Consider the following 19,986-nt stretch of genomic DNA (forward strand, 5'->3'; position numbering starts at 1 on the left):
CCGCTCAGAGTTTTGAATTCATATATGATTGTTAGTTCAGTATGCCTATTAATATGGTTATCTGCAGTAGTTATTTTAGCTTTAAGCCAATTTACTTTCTTCCTTCAAGACAGTATCTGATCAGATATATACTTTTTGTAAGTACATATATTATCTCATATTGGAAAAAAAGTAATGTGCTGAGTTTAGCCTTTTCAGTATCACAGCCCAAACTCATTACTTACCGACAACAACTACAATTTACATTTCCAAAGCTCATCTCACATACGGTAAGATGTCGAGAAAATGACATGTCAGTGTAGAACAAATGCAGAGCCCAAGAGGAGATTTTTGAGGAGGATTTTAAAAAGGAGGGAACTAGGCAAAGAGCTCCACAGGGCAGGAAGCAACTGGATGAACGATAAGCCACCAATGGTAGAACAAAAGGTGTAAGATGTAAAGCAGGAGGAGATCACTAAGAAAGCGCGTGTGAGACCATGGCAGGACGTAAAAGCAAAGATGATTGAAGTCACCTCACTGGGTCACAAGAAGCCAATAGAGCTTCGAGAGGACAGGGTTGACACGAGTGCAAGAATTCATGAGTATGTATGCAAGCTGTGGCGCTTTGAATGAGTTACAACTTGAAGATTGACGCAGGGAGGCTAGCTATGAGAACATTTGAGAATTTGAACCTTTAAGTGAGACATGGACCAGGGTTTCAATGGTGGAGAGGGGTAGGGGCACAAAGGCATGTAACATTGTGGAGGTGAAAGAAAGTGCTCTTGGTAAACAAGTGGATGTGGGGAGTATGTTGAGCTCTGGTTCAAGCAGTACTCCAAGGTTGTGCACCTTCTGACTCAGGCTGAGATAGCAGCTGGGGAGGTTACTAGAATCAACCAGTACATAGGTGCTGGCAGAAGCCAATTGGCTTTCATTTTGCTGCATTAAACTAGAGGAAAATTTCCCTCATTTAGGTCTTGATGTTGTACTCTATACCTATTCATAAAACCCAGTTGCTATTGGCCTTTTTTATGGATTTATGTACCTGCACTCATAGTTTCAAAGAACTATGTATTTGAACCCTTAATCTTTTTGTTTATCCACACCCTCCAGTGTCTTTCATTTGAGTATATAACATTCATTGCTTTTCTTCCCAATATGCATCACCTCACATTTCTCTGCATTAAATTGCATCTGGTATCCATCTACCCATTCTGCTAACCAAAGTCTTTCTGATCGCCAACCCTTCTTTTGTGTCATCAGCAAATTACAATACTGTGCTCCCCATGCCAAAATCTATCTACAGTAAACTCTTTCATATCCGGCACCGATGGGACCGGGATGGTGCCGGTTGATTAAAAATTCCAGATAAACAGAGGTAGGCAAATTTTTAACAAAAAAAAATAAAAACCAGTGACTAACTCGGCCACTGCAGGAAACTCGGACTCGGAAAAATGAAAAATGGATGGATTCGGCAAGATTACTGGCTATCTATTTTGCCGGTTATTAAAGAATTCTGGTTGATTAGGTGCCGTTTAAACAAGAATTTACTGTAAATTACACCAATTTCAACCCTACTCCAATCCGAGCAAAATCTATTAATTCTAGCTCTGTTTCCTTACTGCCAACCAACTTTTGATCCACCTTGCTACATTTTCTCGTGTACCATAATCCTGACTTTTTGTTAAAGCTTCCTGTGAGATAGCTCACTGAACATCTTCTGAAAATTGATACACATTATATAATTTCTTTTATTTAGATAGTCTTTTTTTTTTTAAATTAAATTTGTCAAATACAACTTTCCTTTAATTCTCTGCCCCACTCCCAATCTGACCTCTCTGTCCTCCGCCTCCTACACAGTTCTAATGAAGCTCAAAGGAAGCTCAAGGAACAGCACCTCATCTTTCAATTAGGCACTTTATAGCCTTCCAGACTCATTGAGTTCAACAATTTCAGATCATAATCACTGCTCCCATTTTTTCCAGACAATAGTTGTTGGTCACAATTCTGCTTTTGTCATTTTCAGCTCCTTTAGACCCATTTTTGGTTCTTTTATTGTCCCATTACCACCCACCTTTGCCTTGTACCATCATCCTTTTGTCATTTAAATCACTCCTGCCTTCCACCCTATCATAGACCTTCCCTCGTGTTCTTTCCTCCCCTTCCCCCCCCCCCCGCCCCCCCTTTCCCTGCCTCTGTACTTACTTAAAACCCGTTACATCTTTTCCAATTCTGATTAAAGGTCATCGACCTGAAATGTTAACTGTTTCTCTCTCCACAGATGCTGACTGACCTGCTGAATATTTCCAGAATTTTCTGTTTTTATTTCAAATTTCCAGCATCCGCAGTATTTTGCTTTAACGAATCCATGCTGGTTGTCTTTGACCATCCGACGCATTTCCAAAAAGCACATTACAGGAAACTCTCTTTTAACCGGTACCTAAATATCCGGAAGTCTCTCTTAACCGGCAAAATTCAGGAGTAGGTTCAGGTAAGTTTTACTATATATTAGTGGCCGTGTAACCGGGCTTCCTGGATCTGTGGCCGTGTAACTGGGGTTCCTGCACTTGTGGCCGTGCATCAGGGACTTCTGGATCTGTGGCCGTGTAACCGGGACTCTTGCACAAGTGCCGTGTAACCGGGGCTCCTGCACCTGTGGCCATGTACGGGGCTCTCGTACCTTGGTAAGTATATCTCTCTGTAATCCGGACTTTTTAATCAACCGGCACCACGCCGGTCCCGGATAAAAGAGTTTCCTGTAATTGATCTCGAGTTATGGATTATAAAGGCTGGATTTTCTTTTGCTATCACACCTGAAATCAGATATGATAGTGATGGCAAAGGGGACAAAATTCAGAGCCTTTTTGATAGCTCCTCTGAATTCTTTCAACATCCTAGGGTGCACTTCATCAGGCCCAGTGACATATCCACCTTGAATTCTGCTCATGTTTTCATAACCAATTCCTTTTCCACATTATCTTTAACTGTTTTTCTATTTCCTCCTGTTGTTCACTGGCATGCTCACTTCCACTATAATTTGCAACAATTGACACAAAATACTTAATATCTCTATCATACCTTAATCCTCCACAACCAGTTTTCCATCTTTATTTTTGAATGGTCTTTAACTTTTCATTTAGTTTTAATATATTTATAAAAACCCTTACTACTTCCCTTTATATTATTTGCTAGCCTTTTTTCATATTCCCTTTAAGCCTTTCTAAGCTCCCTTTTCACCTCACTTTCTATTTTCCTTATGGTTTGCTTTCATATTGTTGGTTCTAATTACATCAATTGCCTCCCTTTTAAGTTTCAGTTTAATTGTAATCCCTCTTTTGACCCAGGAAACTTAATCTTTTTCACTTAATAATTTATCTATTGTGCATTCTACCCATCTCATATTTGAAGATTTGCCACTGCTGATCCATCTTCCTTTTTGCTAACTTTTCTGCCCAGTTAATTTGGGTAGATCTCTTCTTTCTCACTGAACTTTGCCCTTTTCTAATCCAGCACCCTTACCTTTGAATCTTCATTACCCTCATCTATTTTCACATATTTCAAGTAATGCTTGCTATTTCCTATGCGGTACTGCTCTCTCATCAGTTTTTTGTTCCACTTTATTTCTCAGAACTAAATCAAGCAATCTTCTTGTTGGACATGGACTTAACTGAAAAACAATAATTAAAAAAAAGCACATCTTTTGGTCTTTTGTCAAATTAGACAGGGTGCAGTTAACAAGGATTTCTGAAGGAACAATACTGCTCAGTAAATGATGACACAGGATGGCTGCACAATAGATACCATTTCAAAAATACATACTTAAAAAGAAAGGTAAATAGCTAATACTCAAATATATACTAAATAGCTTTGTTCACAGTTTTCCTCTATTTGGGAGAGGGAGTGTAGATAACAGCAGTGCTCATGATTTCATATCTGGTTTTAGCTGGAATTGAGTGCAGCAGTTCAATCTTGGGATCTTTCTGTGATTGAGCAGGTCATTAGACTATCAACTGACTACTGGCCGAAACCTAGTATCACTATGTTTGCAAGTTATTCATCATTTTGAATTATGCCAACTTTTGGAATTTGTACTTCATAGAATTTTGCTTTTTAAAAACACAGACAAAATGATATTTCTGCTGCACATTTCATTTACAAAAGCAGCAGCCAAGCACCATGGCACACCACCACATTTGTTAAATTATTAGATGTGCTGACAAATAGTATTCATATTCTAGCATCTCCTTTCAGTGTATAGTATCTGTCTTATTAAAATGCCAGCTCTTTGCCTGTCAGATTGAATCACTACTAAAAATTATGCCGGCCAATGCTTAAGTGCCAACACAGCAGGCTGCATTGTAGTGTGACTTGTTTCTGTTAGACCACATACTGTATCGTGCAGAAAGATGGCACAGAGTCAAAGCAGCAGTGCTTGGACTGACTATGCTGGTTGCTTACAGAAGCTGGCCATTTATTTAGCTGCGTTCTATTTATCACTGTTTTTCTATTTTTTAAAACCTACTTTGATCATTTATTTATCTTCACAAAGGCAAAAGGCAAATCTGTTTTGTTCAGATTGACAGCAAACCTTGCTGGGGAAAGGGAAACCACATGTTCAGAGATGATCCACAAAAGATAATTCATGTATATACCACAAATGTCACAGCATTATTTCTGTTCAATAAAATAATGAAAGGCCCAAAGCTTACACAAGCCAATTATCATTCTTGACATTAAATTGCAACAAAATTATCTGTTTAGTGGTTTGAAACTTTTTCGGGCTGGGCCCCACCAAAAGTTCAGCCTCTCATGCCTTTCTAGCTAATTATACTGGTAGTGGCAAGTCCAGAAAAAGGTCTTTCTCTATTCTTTCATTACTTTTTCTCTCTCTGCTTCACTTCTCATTCTCTTCTGTTCTTCACTCACCTTTCATTTCTGTTTACCTTTTCTGCACTTGTGTTTCTCTCCTCCACTTCTGATTCACTCTTTCCTTCGCTTCTGTTTCTTGCTCTCTCTCCTTCATTCTCACATCTCCCCTCCTTTACTTTTCTTCTCTTTTCACTTTTACCCTATGTCTTTCTGCTTTTTGTCTCTTCAGCAGTTTTCTTTCCATTCTACTTTGTACAGCACTGAAGCTGCTGCCTGGGGAGCAGCATGAAGGAGATGGCTGTGTATGTCATCAAAAAAAAACGCAAGAGCTGGAAATTGATTAGCTGCAGCAGTGGTGAAAGATAATACCACTGAACTCATTTAGAATAAAAGTTCATTATAATGGGGGTTACAGATTTAGGATTTTATATCTTGAATCCATATGAAATAGAACAATGACTATTAATATTAAAGATGGTTCCAGTTAGACAAACCTCTGTGTAAACACAAACATTATATAAGAACTTAAGGTAGTAATCTTTTTCTGGTTAATTCCTCTGCTTCAAAATCAGTTCTCTGGACATCCTATAACATTAAATTGTTAGTCTGTACTTCAGCCTGTATGTGTAACACTATATAGAGTAGGTTCAGCTGCAAGATGGTCATCAGCAGAAGGCGCTATCTCAGCATAAGCAAACGTTAGATCAGTTGGAACTATCTGCTGGCTTATGACCTGCGTCCTCTTGGTAAATTACCATAGTTGATACATTTTCCCGCTCAATGAGGCAACTACAGGAAGCTTTCGTTTAACCGGCACCTAAATATCCGGAATTCTGTATTAACCGGCAATATTCTCACTCCTAAAACAACACCTCAATAACTGGCAATGTTGCTGAGTCCGAGTCTCCCGCGGTGGCTGAGTTAGTCAGTGGGGGTAGTTCTCCAAACTGCCACTGCTCGGCTTCTTGGCGCTGTTGGAAGTCGGAACACCTCAATACCCCTGTAACAGGAGTCTGACTCTCCCGTGCTGCCGGTAGTCTCTTCTGATCCGCTATTTTACAGGGGTACTGTGCATCTCCCACGCTGCTGGTAGTCATTGCTTTGCATTACCCATAACTGGCAGTACTGTACTTAATCAAGCATCTTCCACCATCCATTTAACAACATTCTGTAGGTGAGTACCCAATTACTGTATACTGCACATTTCTTGATTTTTTTTATTTTTCTTTGTTAAATATAGCCTCGGTAGATAACCCTCTCAGTCATCCGGAATTTTTGATCAACCGGCAACACGGCGGTCCCGTTGGTGCCGGATACCAAAGAGTTTCCTGTATTTGGAGCATCTGTAACAGTGGCACTCAACAAAATGTTAGTGATAAACAATTTGTATACAGAGATTGAATAAATAAGGAATATTGGTTTGATTCCCTTAGTTATCAGTCTTCCTCACTCTTGAAGCATAGTTCAGCCTCCATATAAAACTTCCTTCCTACATACTGTTTGATTCTCTTTTTCTGATACTGTTTTTGGGCACTTAATTCAAAAATAAGACTTGACCACACTTAAGGTCAGTCATTTAACATAAGCTGACAATTTCAGTGTTGAAAATTCCAACTATCCCATGGAATGCGCATATATATTTGATACAGATGATCTGGGGAAAATATTTTTTTAATAACTTGAAATTATTATAATTCATATTTATAAAAGTTTAATATTAAATACACATTTGCTATGAATTGGTTCAGCCAAACATGGAGGGTGAAAGTGGTCTTAAAGACCTGAAAATTGCTTTGAAAACTCAAGCGAGATTTTTATCAAGAGCATCACCATTTCTAAAACCTGCAATTCAGCATTTAATTGTTAATATTACAATGTATTTATTATTTGGAACCATTCAATTTTTGGTAGGTCATTTCTACATCAATACACATCACTGTACCACAATCAGTGAAACACCTTATACACTACTATTGCGCAAAGGAATGTATTTAGAGCTTGCCATCTTCTCATCACATTTTCTTTTTGAAAAAGATACACATTGCAATCATAAATTTGATTCAAGTCAACCAAAACTTTTGATTTAAAATATACCATTGTGCATTAATATTTTATCTGATTATGCACATTTCCACTCAAATATTATGGAACTAAGCTTTGTGGAGTCTTATGTCACATCCTCTTGCTCCATTTGTTAACTTTAGCAAAAATGTAGATGAGTAAAATGTAGGGAACACTGTTTTCTACTCAATTTCACTGTCAGAATTAAGGAGGAAAATATATCCCTTAATTATCATACTATCCAAAAATAAATAATTATTCTAATATTCTTCTACTACATTCTGAAGCAGTTTATTTTTCTTACAAACCTTAAGTGTGAAATTACATCATTATAACCCATCTGTTTCTTACCTTCTTTAACACAGATTGCATAACTGAACACAGTTCCAAGTGACGTTTAACCCATTTTATTTGAGCAACATTTTTCAAATTACCAGAATCTGAGCAGAACATTTGCATTTTGAATAGATGAAGTCTGCTTTTGTCACCTACTTTGTAATAGCAGCATCCAGACTCATTAATATACCATTCGATGCGGAATGATCATCTTTCTTTTCAGATGTTTGCACACTGAAGGTTGGTGTCGCCATAGCAATAGCCAGCCTGGCCCTTTTGTCATCTTTTTCCAGTACTCTCTTCATTCCACCATTCAGAAAATATTCTTGACAAACACTATAAAAGGAAGAACAACCGGTCAGACTCCAGCAACAATATAGAAATGTTTACACAGAAAGCTATTTTCTCTGTATCTGCAAAAACAATCGTAACAAATGCTATAAACTTTTATTGAGGCTTACTAACACTCCTGCATTTGGCAGTTGTCTCACACCCTCCTGGCAAAGAAGCAACCTCATGCCTATTTTGACTGCTGGTAATTCCAGGCATTTCTACTACTTTCTTTCACTGGAGGGTGAGAAAAAATAAGAGAATATTATCCTAGGATCCATAGTGGTAGTGAAAGTTCCCTATTCTGGACATCTAAATTACAGCTGTTACTTGATTTACATCACCTTTTGGTGAGAGAAAGCAAGCTTGTAAATATGACACTGAAAACTGAGGAAAAAAAAGAACAAAAGGAGACAGGCAAATAAAGAGAGCCAAAAGCATGCATTTATGCCACGCAACACCTCTCCGATTTTATCCATATTTTCCAAATTTACAGGCTAATTCCCAACTTGTTCCAATGTCCCAAATTTGGAGCAATGTTTCCAATTCTTAAAATATCGCATCTTTTTCTTCAGCTCAATAATGTTAAAGAAAAGCTGTATTCCACCAGGCACCATCTCAATTATACGAAGGCTCCCCCTCCCTTTTCTGCTCCCATATGTAGTCTGCGGTTGGTCCTTGGCGGTTATCATGAGCTCACAAATGTTGGAACCAGAAGTGAGGGGCATGTGTCTTAGCATCTGAACTAGAACTAACAATGCAGAACAAGAGGCATAATCTTAAAATTAGAGCTAAGCAATTTAGGAGTGAAATCAGGAAGCATTTTTCCACAAAAAGGGTAATGGAAATTTGGGACTCTATTCCTCCAAAAGGTGTGGTCAAGACTGCTCAAGCACTCCTGTTTGAGAGTGATCTGAACATGTGCATTCAGATAACTCTAGCTGTTCACAAACTGCTCAGGTTAATAAGGAGGCTCTCGGTCAACGCTTGGCTTTCTTTTTTTACAAAATATGATTGCTTTGCATCTGTAACAGTGTGGTGTGTGGAGCATGACAGTCACAGCCTACACAGAAGACTTTTATACTGCTCATGGTGAATCATTAATATGGTATTTTATAACAATAGTGTTACACCCTGTAATGAGCAATGTATTATTAGGAACCATTGATTTACTTTAGTACTGTAGTTATAGTTGTTCAATAACTAACAAAGTAATTAATTAGAATCTTCACAATCTGAAAAACTCAGGCGATACAATTGACTTCTCAAACACAAAGCTTAAAACACAGGTGAGGTCATTAGCCAGCTCTGCTTAAAAGTTTTCAAAATATAATTTGCCATCTAAATACCTCAGAAATCAGTTTTCATGGTAAATTAACAGAAAAACATATTCCACATTTACAATATCGCGGATTTTGTGGCCAGCAGCGAACAAATGGCACTTGCCATTCATTACGCTTACAGCTGCCCACAGACTTGTCGTGGGCTTCTGCACGGCAACTTACAGTAATTAGAGAGCCATTTCAGCGCGATGCCCTCTACAGGGGATCTGAGACCTGTGTGAGCAAGACAAGCAACAGCATGTCTCTTCAACCAGATTGACGAATCCTTATTGAGACACGCAGTCTAAACCAGGAAGTGTAAGTTAGAATAATTAATTCAATGTAAAATCATGTAGAGAAAGAAAAATAAACAGAGGGAAAGAAAGATGGGATTAAGAGAGAGATACGAGACAAAAAGAAAAATATATATTTTTTAATAAAAACCTCCAACATTAACAACTGAAGGAATGAGACTCCACACTTGTAAAAGTAAATTTTTAGAGCCAGAGAGGTTGTTTGGTAGCAATATAGGCTTATCGCACCATTAAAAATTCACTTACACTTGAATGGACAAGCCCTAACTTTTTCTGGCTTGTTTAGTGGTTAACTAGTGGATAAGTACCGCAACTTCATGCCCTCCATGTGTTTTAATACAGTGTCTTTCGGTGAGGTACCAGTGAAGCAAAGCTGGTGGAGGAGCAGGATACATCGGACAGCAACTTCCGGACTTCCGCATTTAACTGTGCATGGAAGTTGCTGTCCACTTTACTCTTTAATAACGGTGAGCGCAGATAGCCTCACTGTTATTACCTAGCGCAAAATCCAGGCTTAAATCTGTGCTTTATTTCTCCAATAGCCATCACAATTGCTCGCTCTCAGTCTTTCAACCTCACTGTCGGAATGTTTTTCTCTTTATAGCTGTCCCTAATATGCGCACGCTCGCGCTCTAGTAAAATTGAGCAATTGGCAACAGTTTAAATAGGAAAGACAATGAGAATTTAGTATTTTTTAAAAATCAGATGTTTTCAAGCCATTCTTCATCAAAAAGAAATGCAGAAAAAATGTGACAGAATGAGGAGATAAAGCTTGTATTTGGAAAAATCTAGAGAAGCCTACTGATGCATGTGGTGAAACGCTACAAATTGCACACACTCAGATTGCCCTTATTAGTTTTTCCATTAGTAGTTTTCTGGCTGCTTTTCCCACTTTTAATTTCCAAGCTCCCTACCTCTAGTTCTGATTTACTACCGTTTTACTTTGAGCCAATTAATAAAGTGTGACAGAAAGCTGTGATGGCTAAAGTATAAACGAAAATGTGACATGAAGGTGTTACAGAAAGTGTTACACTGAATAGAAAACTTTTAATATATGACTAGCCGATCTGTGTAGGGTTGAAGGATGGGGATAAATAAACCAATGAGGACAAGGGGTTGGTAAGGAAGCAGACAGGAGTGGGAAGGGCGAGTTGGGAGGCAGGAAATTGGGGGTGGGGATGGGTCGAAGAGGGAATGGGAGGGAGGGGAAGGAGGAGGGGTGGTGGGGGAAGGTGGCGGATGGAGGAGGGAAAGATGGAACTGCAGGTAGGTGTAAGGTTACTGTAAAAGGTGTAGCAGTAGTCTCCAGGGAGCAACTGCAACCAGTGGAAGGATGAGGGTCTGTTACTGGTAGACAGCAGGTGGGTTCTAATAGAAAATACAGCTAGCAGAGGGGAGGATGGAAGAGTTGATAGTGGGCATGCAGCTAATGGTGAACAATTTTGCCAGAATAAACAAACAATGAGATAAATTTCTATTGGAGGATCTTAAACTGACAGTCATTTATCGAGAAGAGAACAGGTCTTTCCACTTGTCCATGAAGGACACAATTAGATCTAATGACTTGTCCAGTTCTAAGCCCTTGATAGAAAGGGAAAATACAATGAAGTCTTCAGTTTCATATCAAACTGGAGTAAATACTTTTACTGCCTTCCTTACGCTGTAAATCACTAAATTCCAGCATAAAATCACAGTTGTGTATTTCCACAGGATTATAATACTCACCAATGCATTTACACATTATGATGGTATAAATATTTTAGAGGCGCTTTTTGGCATATGTTGTCATGAATGTTGTCATATTTACTACAGTACTCTATGGTAAGCTAGCACTCAGAAATAGATGGAGATATTTATTATTAGTCTGATTCTGACAATGAACATAACATCTATGTAATCTTTAAGTTACTACGCTAGTCAGCATTTATGGATGCATATACTGTATGCCTCCAAGTATAACTATGCAAAATTAAGTGTCTGAAGAGAAAACATTTATGAAGCTTAAAATTTTATAAATCACTTAAATCAACATCACTAAATCAGATTATCTGGTCATTACCACATTGCTGTTTGTGGGAGCTTGCTGTGCACAACTTGGCTGTTGCATTTCCTACATTACAACAATGACTACACTTCAAAAGTATTTCAGTGGCTGTAAAGCACTTTGGGATGTCCTGAGGTCGTGAAAGGCGCTATATAAATGCAAGTCTTTCTTTTATATGACTGAGTTGACAACTTAGTGTTCATGGTCAAGCCAGACAGCCAGACTATAACAGCAAAAATCTAAAACAATTTTAGAGGTGGTAGTGAATAAAAATTCAAGTTACAATACAAAGAGTAGGTAACTATTTCTCTCAGCATACTGCTGTTAGCATCTCCATTGAATACACTACTTTCCATCATCTAACTGCAGAATTAAAAATAGGAAATAAGCTTTAGGTTAGCAATTCACAGAAGAACCTATAGAGTATTGCAGAATTAAATAGTAGAGTCCGGTAACTGTATTACTTTAAATATTAATAAAGCATTATATGTTGGTTGTGCATTCTTCATGTGTAGTCGAATGAAAAGCAGAATTCCTGCAGTGGGCTTTTAATTCTCTGGAACACGCATCAACATGAATCAAGAATACTAAACAAGAAATTGATGTGTAATCTCTTCAATTGCTAAAAAGGATGACAAAACCAACAACTAATCTATCTTAGAGATGTGGGTCAAGCATGTTCTGTGTCGCTGACTTGATTAATTGCTATCTGTTCTACAAACACCTTGAACAGTTTGTCCTACAGTTGGTTCTTGGTTGGTTAAAGCATTTCTTCAAACTACTACTACTAAAAGGAAGAATTTCCAATCACTAAAGTTAATGGCCCAGAAATTCGGGTCCCAACGCGCGAGTACGCTCGGGGTACTCACGCGTCGGCCCAACGAAAGTGCCGGTTTCGTGCATGCGTGGGAAACTGACACTTCCGTTCCTTTGAAAGAAGGGGTTCAGTGGTCGAACACGTGCGCCGGAGAGGCAGCGCATGCGCATTGAACTTATGTTTTGTTTGCAGGTTTCTCCGGGAGGGTAAGTCTCCAGCAGTTACACTTTTAAAAAGCAGGCGCAAGGCCTGCTTTTAACAAGGCAAGTGGTGAATTAATTAAAATTAAAACATGTTTTCCACAAGTTCATTATTTTTAAATACTTTAAAGAAAGGTAAGCTTATTATTAGCCCTGTTAGAAAATGTAATTTATGTTTTTCAAAAATTTAAATTATTGTTTAAAATAGTTATTTCATGTAATTTATAGTTATTTTTAAAATGTGATTAAAAAAAAAATTATTTGAAGTTTTAGTGATATTTTGGGGCTTATAGTATTGATAGGTTTGACAGCTCTTCCTGTCAAACTTATGAATAAGAACATAAGAAATAGGAGCAGGAGTAGGCCAATCGGCCCCTCGAGCCTGCTCCGCCATTCAATAAGATCATGGCTGATCTGATCCTAACCGCCAATGCACTATCACAGAACCATCTCCTGAATCTAACAGAATTAGACACACAAAATAGGAGCAGGATCAGGCTACACGGCCCCTGGGCCCACTCCGCTACCCACAGGGCCATGACCGATCCAAACCTAGACTCATGTCCAAATTCCTGCCCGCTCCCCGTAACCCTCAATTCCCTTTACTTCTAGGAAACTGTCTATTTCGGTTTTAAATTTATGTAATGATGTAGCTTCTACAGCTTTTTGGGGCAGCATATTCCATGGACCTACCACCCTCTGAGTGAAGTAGTTCCTCCTCGTCTCAGTTTTGAAAGAGCAGCCCCTTATTCTAAGACTATGCCCCCTAGTTCTAGTTTCACCCATCATCGGGAACATCCTCCCCGCATCCACCCGATCCAACCCCTTCACAATCTTATATGTTTCAATAAGATCGCCTCTCATTCTTCTGAACTCCAATGAGTAGAGTCCCAATCTACTCAACCTCTCCTCATATGTCCATCCCCTCATCCCCGGGATTAACCGAGTGAACCTTCTTTGTGCTGACTCGAGAGCAAGTATGTCCTTTCTTAAGTATGGACACCAAAACTGTACACAGTATTCCAGGTGCGGTCTCACCAATACCTTGTACAACTGAAGCAATACCTCCCTATTTTTATATTCTATCCCCCTAGCAATGAAAGCCAACATTCCATTGGCCTTCTTAATCACTTGCTGCACCTGCATACTAACCTTTTGAGCTTCGTGCACCAGGACCCCCAGATCCCTTTGTACTTCAGTACTTTCCAGTTTCTTGCCATTAAGATAATAACTTGCTCTACGATTTTTCCTGCCAAAGTGCATAACCTCACACTTTCCAGTATTGTATTCCATCTGCCAAATCTCTGCCCACTTACTTAGCCTGTCTATGTCCCCTTGAAGGTTTTTTATGTCCTCCTCACTCACTACTTTCCCTCCCATCTTAGTATCATCTGCAAACTTTGATATGTTACACTCGGTCCCCTCCTCCAAATCGTTAATATAGATTGTAAAGAGTTGGGGACCCAGCACTGACCCCTGCGGAACACCACTAGTTACTGATTGCCAGTCTGAGAATGAACCATTTATCCCAACTCTCTGCCTTCTGTTAGATAGCCAATCCTCTATCCATGCCAGAATATTACCCCCAATCCTGTGATTTTTTATCTTAAGCAATAATCTTTTGTGTGGCACCTTGTCAAATGCCTTTTGGAAGTCTAAATACACTACGTCCACTGGTTCCCCTTTATCCACCCTATACGTTACTTCCTCAAAGAACTCCAGCAAATTTGTCAAACATGACTTCCCCTTCATAAAACCATGCTGACTTTGTCCTATTAAATTATGATTATCCAAATGTCCTGTTACTGTCTCCTTAATAATGGACTCCAAAATTTTACCTACCACAGATGTTAGGCTAACCGGTCTATAGTTTCCAGCCTTCTGTCTACTGCCCTTTTTAAATAAGGGTGTTACATTAGCAGTTTTCCAGTCTGCCAGGACCTTTGCCGAGTCCAGGGAGTTTTGGAAAATTATTACCAATGCATCCACAATCCCTACCGCCACTTCCCTCAAGACCCTAGGATGTAAGCCATCAGGTCCAGGTGATTTATCCGCCTTGAGTCCCATTATTTTACCGAGTACCACTTCCTTAGTGATTTTGATCGTGTTTAGCTCCTCCCCCCCTTTAGCCCCCTGTTTGTCCAGTGTTGGGATATTCTTAGTGTCTTCTACTGTAAAGACTGATGTAAAATATTCATTGTGTTTTTGCCATCTCCATATTTCCCACCATTAATTTCCTAGTCTCATCCTCTAAGGGACCAACATTTACTTTAGCCACCCTTTTTCTTTTTATATAACTATAAAAACTCTTACTATCTGTTTTTATATTTTTTGCTAATTTACTTTCATAATCTATCTTCCCTTTCTTAATCAATCTTTTTGTTATTTTTGCTGTCTTTTAAAGTTTCCCCAATCCTCTATCCTCCCACTAGATTTGGCTACCTTATATGCCCTTGTTTTTAGTCGAATACTATCCTTAATTTCTTTACTTAGCCACGGATGGCTGTCTTTTCTTTTGCACCCTTTTCTTCTCAGTGGAATATATATTTTTTGGAAGTTGTAAAATAACTCCTTAAATGTACACCACTGGTCATGTATCGTCTTACCCTTTAATCTATTTTCCCAATCCACTCTACTCAATTCCGCTCTCATACCTTCATAGTCTCCTTTATTCAAGCTTAGCACGCTTGTTTGAGATCCAACCTTCTCACCCTCTAATTGAATATGGAATTCAACCATGTTATGGTCACTCATTCCAAGGGGATCCTTTACTAGGACATTTTTAATTAATCCTGTCTCGTTACACAGGACCAGATCGAAGGTTGCTTGCCCCCTGGTCGGTTCAGTTACATACTGCTCAAGAAACCCATCCCTAATACAATCAATGAACTCATCCTCAAGGCAGCCCTGCCCAATTTGATTTGTCCAATTAATACGATAGTTAAAGTCCCCCATAATTATAGATGTTCCCTTATTTCAAGCCTCAACTATTTCCTGATTGATACTCCGTCCAATGAAGCATTCCCTGCTACCATTGGCTCTCCATGGCCCACGTGATCCCAGGGGACGCATTGAACTAATTGCATCCCTGGGATACGCAAGCACTGCATGCCGGCAGTTGAAGGAGGCCCAGGATCGGAATCCCACGCGAGCCCACAGCTCAACGGCCGGCGCGCTAGGTAAGTGCAGGTCGGGGGCTTGCACCCGCGGGAAGCCCCCGACCCGAATTTCTGGGCCATTGGCATGAGTTGCACAATGTAATATTTTAAAATTAAGTATCAGGGTATGGTTTTTAAAAAATGACATTTTGCACAATTGTTTTGTAACCTTATTCTCTTCTTCGCATAAAAAATACCCCTGAGCTATAGTAGGTACTGAAAACCTGCTCTCATGCTTCCACCAACATTGTTTAATCTGCTGCAAGAAGTACACAACATCCAGGAGCTGCCAGTAAGTATCTTGCCAAGTTATTGAAAGAATTTGAAAGAATTCTATCAAAGGTATTTTCAGAGCCAGTGAAGTGTCCTTTGATTGGCTCCTGGCACATAAGGGATTAGTTACCTCAAGGCTTCTCCCATTTTGCAGCCGTAACTTTGGCGGAAACCTCGGCGGATAGATTAATAAACAAATAAATACATTTAAAAATAGATTTATAACCAAATAAATATATTAAATAAGTACATTTGTTGGCCCAGTATAAATAAATCTTTGCATGTAACATGGGGAGGAGCTCTTTACCTACACCGGTAAACTGTTCAGATTGTGAGGGTTGAGAAATATATACAATTTAAGAAAAAATTAACCTAATCTGCTGCTTTATCAAATGCCGTGGCTTTTTAAATAAACGCTTAAATTTGGGAATTTTATTTAAAACCTCCCTCCAAATCTGAATAAAAGTGCAGTCATAGAATCATACAGCACAGGACATTCAGCCCATTGTGCCTGGTTTATTAAATTCATTTATGGGATGTGGGCGTCGCTGGCAAGGCCAGCATTTATTGCCCATCCCAAATTGCCCTCGAGAAGATGGTGGTGAGCTGCCTTCTTGAACCGCTGCAGTCCAGGTAGTGAAGGTACTCCCACAGTGCTGTTAGGGAGGTCGTTCCAGGATTGTGACCCAGCGACGATGAAAGATCGGCGATATACTTCTAAGTCAGGATGGTGTGTGATTTGGAAGGGAACTTGGAGGTGGTGGTGTTCCCATGCGCCTGCTGCCCTTGTCCTGCTAGGTGGAAGAGATCACGGGTTTGGGAGGTGCTGTCAAAGAAGCCTTGGCGAGTTGCTGCAGTGCAACTTGTAGATGGTACACACTGCAGCCACGGTACGCTGGTGGTGGAGGGAGTGAATGTTTAAGGTGGTAGATGGGGTGCCAATCAAGCGGGCTGCTTTGTCCTGGATGGTGTCGAGCTTCTTGAGTGTTGTTGGAGCTGCACTCATCCAGGCAAGTGGATGGTATTCCATCACACTCCTTACTTGTGCCTTGTAAATGGTGGAAAGACTTTGGGGAGTCAGGAGGTGAGACACTCGCTGCAGAATACCTAGCCTCTGACCCTCTGAAGAGAAAAAGATTGGTGAAGTCAAGCGTAGGTCCCTTGCAGTCAGAATCAGGGGAATTTATAATGGGGAACAAAGAAATGGCAGACCAATTAAATACATACTTTGGTTCTGTCTTCACAAAGGAGGACACAAATAACCTCCCAGAGATGTCGGGGAACATAGGGTCTAATGAGAGGGAGGAACTGAATGAAATCAGTATTTGTAGGGAAATGGTGTTTGGGAAATTGATGGGATTGAAGGCCGATAAATCCCCAGGGCCTGATAATCTACATCCTTAAGGAAGTGACCCTAGAAATAGTAGATGCATTGCTGGTCATCTTCCAAAATTCTATAGACTCGAACAGTTCCCATGGATTGGAGGGTAGCAAATGTAACCCCACTATTCAAAAAAAGGTGGTAGAGAGAAAACAGGGAATTATAGACCAGTAAGCCGGACATCGGTAGTGGGGAAAATGCTAGAGTCCATTATAAAAGATGTAATAGCAGAGCACTTGGAAAACAGTGACAGGATCGGACAAAGTCAACATGGATTTACAAAAGGTAAATCGTGCTTGACTAATCTACTGGAATTTTTTGAGGATGTAACTGGTAAAATAGATAAGGGAGAACCAGTGGATGTGGTGTATTTGGACTTTCAGAAGGCTTTCGATAAGGTCCCGCATAAGAGATTAGCGTGTAAAGTTAAAGCACATGGGATTGGGGGTAAGGTACTGACTTGGATAGAGAACTGGTTGGCAGACAGGAAGCAAAGAGTTGGAATAAACGGCTCTTTTTCCAGAGTGGCAGGCAGTGACTGGTGGGGTACCGCAGGGATCGGTCCTAGGACCCCAGCTATTCACAATATATAGTAATGATCTAGACGAGGGGATTAGATGTAATATCTCCAAGTTTGCAGACGACACAAAGCTGGGTGGGCGTGTGTGCCGAGGAGGATGCCGAAAAACTCCAGTATGATTTGGACAGGTTGGGTGACTGGGCAGATGCAGTACAATGTGGATTAATGCGAGGTTATCCACTTCGGTGGCAAAAACAGGAAGGCAGCTTATTATCTGAACGGCAATAGATTGGGAGAAGGGGAAATGCAACGAGACCTGGGTGTCCTTGTGCACCAGTCGCTGAAGGTAAGCACGCAGGTGCAGCAGGCGGTTAAGAAGGCAAATGGTATGTTGGCCTTCGTAGTGAGAGGATTCGAGTACAGGAGCAAGGATGTCTTGCTGCAGTTGTACAGGGCCTTGATGAGACCACACCTTGAGTATTGTGTGCCGTTTTGGTCACCTTATCTGAGGAAGGATGTTCTTGCCATGGAGGGAGTGCAGCGAAGATTCACTAGACTGATACCTGGGATGGCAGGAATGAGGTATGAGGAGAGATTGGGTTGATTGGGCTTATATTCGCTGGAGTTCAGAAGAATGAGAGGGGATCTCATTGAAACTTATAAAATTCTAACAGGACTAGACAGACTAGATGCATGCAGAAAGGATGTTCCCGATGGTGGGGGAGTCCAGAACCAGGGGTCACAGTCTAAGGATAAGGGGTAAGCCATTTAGGACAGAGATGAGGAGGAATTTCTTCACCCAGAGAGAGTGGTGAACCTGTGGAATTCTCTACCACAGAAGGCAGTTGAGGCCAATTCATTAAATATATTCAAGAAGGAGTTAGATATATTTCTTAAGGCTAAAGGGATCAAGGGATATGGGGAGAAAGCAGGGACAGGGTACTGAATTTGGATGATTAGCCATGATCTCATTAAATGGCAGAGCAGGCTCGAGGGGCCGAATGGCCTACTCCTGCTCCTATCTGCTATGTTTCTATGACCCGCTCTTGTTGCTACAGTATTTATATGGCTGGTCCAGTTAAGTTTCTGGTCAATGGTGACCACCAGGATGTTGATGGTGGGGGATTCAGAGATGGTAATGCCGTTGACTGTGAAGGGGAGGTGGTTAGACTCTCGCTTGTTGGAGATAGTCATTGCCTGGCACTTGTGTGGCGCAAATGTTAGCTGCCACCTATCAGCCCAGGCCTGAACGTCGTCCAGGTCTTGCTGCATTCGGGCATGGACTGCTTCATTATCTGAGTCGTCGTGAATAGCGCTGAACACTGCAGTCATCAACGAACATCCCCATTTCTGACCTTATGTTGGAAGGAAGGTCATGGATGAAGCAGCTGAAGATGTTTGGGCCAGGGACACTACCCTGAGGAACTGCTGCAGCGATGTCATGGGGCTGTGATAGAGTCGTAACGGCACAGAAGGAGCCATTCAGCCCATCGAGTCTCTGCCGGCTCTCTGTAGAGCAATCCAGTCAGTCCCATTCCCCCGCTCTATCCCTGCAAGTTTATTTCACCCAAGTTCCTATTCAGTCTCCCCTTGAAAACATTGAATGTCTCCGCTTCCACCACTTCCGTCGGCAGCGAATTTCAGGTCATCACCACTCGCTGCGTAAAAATGTTTTTCCTCACATCCCCCCCTGTATCTCTTGCCCAAAACCTTAAATCTGTGTCCCCTAGTCCTTGTACCATCAACTAGTGGGAACAGCCTTTCCCTGTCTCGCCTATCCAAACCCGTCATTATCTTGTACACTTCTATCAAATCACCCCTCAACCTCCTTTGCTCTAATGAAAACAAATCCAGTTTCTCCAACTTGTCCTTGGAGCCAAGATCCCCCATCTCTGGAACCATTCTGGTAAATCTCCTCTGCACCCTCTCAAGGGCCTTCACATCCTTCCTAAAGTATGGAGACCAGAACTGTTCGCAATACTCCAGTTGTGGCCTAACCAGCGCTTTATAAAGGTTCAGCATAACTTCTCTACCTTTGTACTCAATACCTCTATTTATGAAGCCCAAGATCCCATATGCTTTGCTAACCACTCTCTCAATATGTCCCGCCACCTTCAGGGACCCATGTACATTAACTCCCAGGTCCCTCTATCCCTGCACACTCTTTTAAACTGTGCCATTAAGTGTATATTGCCTCTCCCTGTTCCTTCTGCCAAAAGGCATCACCTCACACTTCTCTATTAAATTCCATCTGCCACTTGTCTGCCCATTCTGCTAGCCTTTCTATGTCCTGTTGATTGACCTTCAACCACCACAACCATCTTCCTTTGTGCTAGGTATGACTCCAGCCAGTGGAGGTCCCTCCCAGCCCCCACCCGATTC

At 40.7% G+C, this 19,986-nt stretch overlaps 1 protein-coding gene across 3 annotated transcripts in view; it reads right to left on the minus strand.

Annotated features, from left to right (window-relative positions):
• samtor (S-adenosylmethionine sensor upstream of mTORC1) overlaps positions 1-19,986 on the minus strand; it is a 187,347-nt gene that overhangs the window by 88,791 nt on the left and 78,570 nt on the right. For all 3 annotated transcript variants that reach the window (XM_086009150.1, XM_086009149.1, XM_086009148.1), the window contains one exon: positions 7,402-7,581. In XM_086009150.1, coding sequence (XP_085865276.1) covers positions 7,402-7,581 — 180 coding nt within the window. The remainder of the gene's footprint in view (positions 1-7,401; positions 7,582-19,986) is intronic.

The sequence above is a fragment of the Somniosus microcephalus genome, chromosome 16 (genome assembly GCF_052327205.1).
Source record: "Somniosus microcephalus isolate GS21.2 chromosome 16, FLI_Smic_1.0, whole genome shotgun sequence".
NCBI lineage: Eukaryota > Metazoa > Chordata > Chondrichthyes > Squaliformes > Somniosidae > Somniosus > Somniosus microcephalus.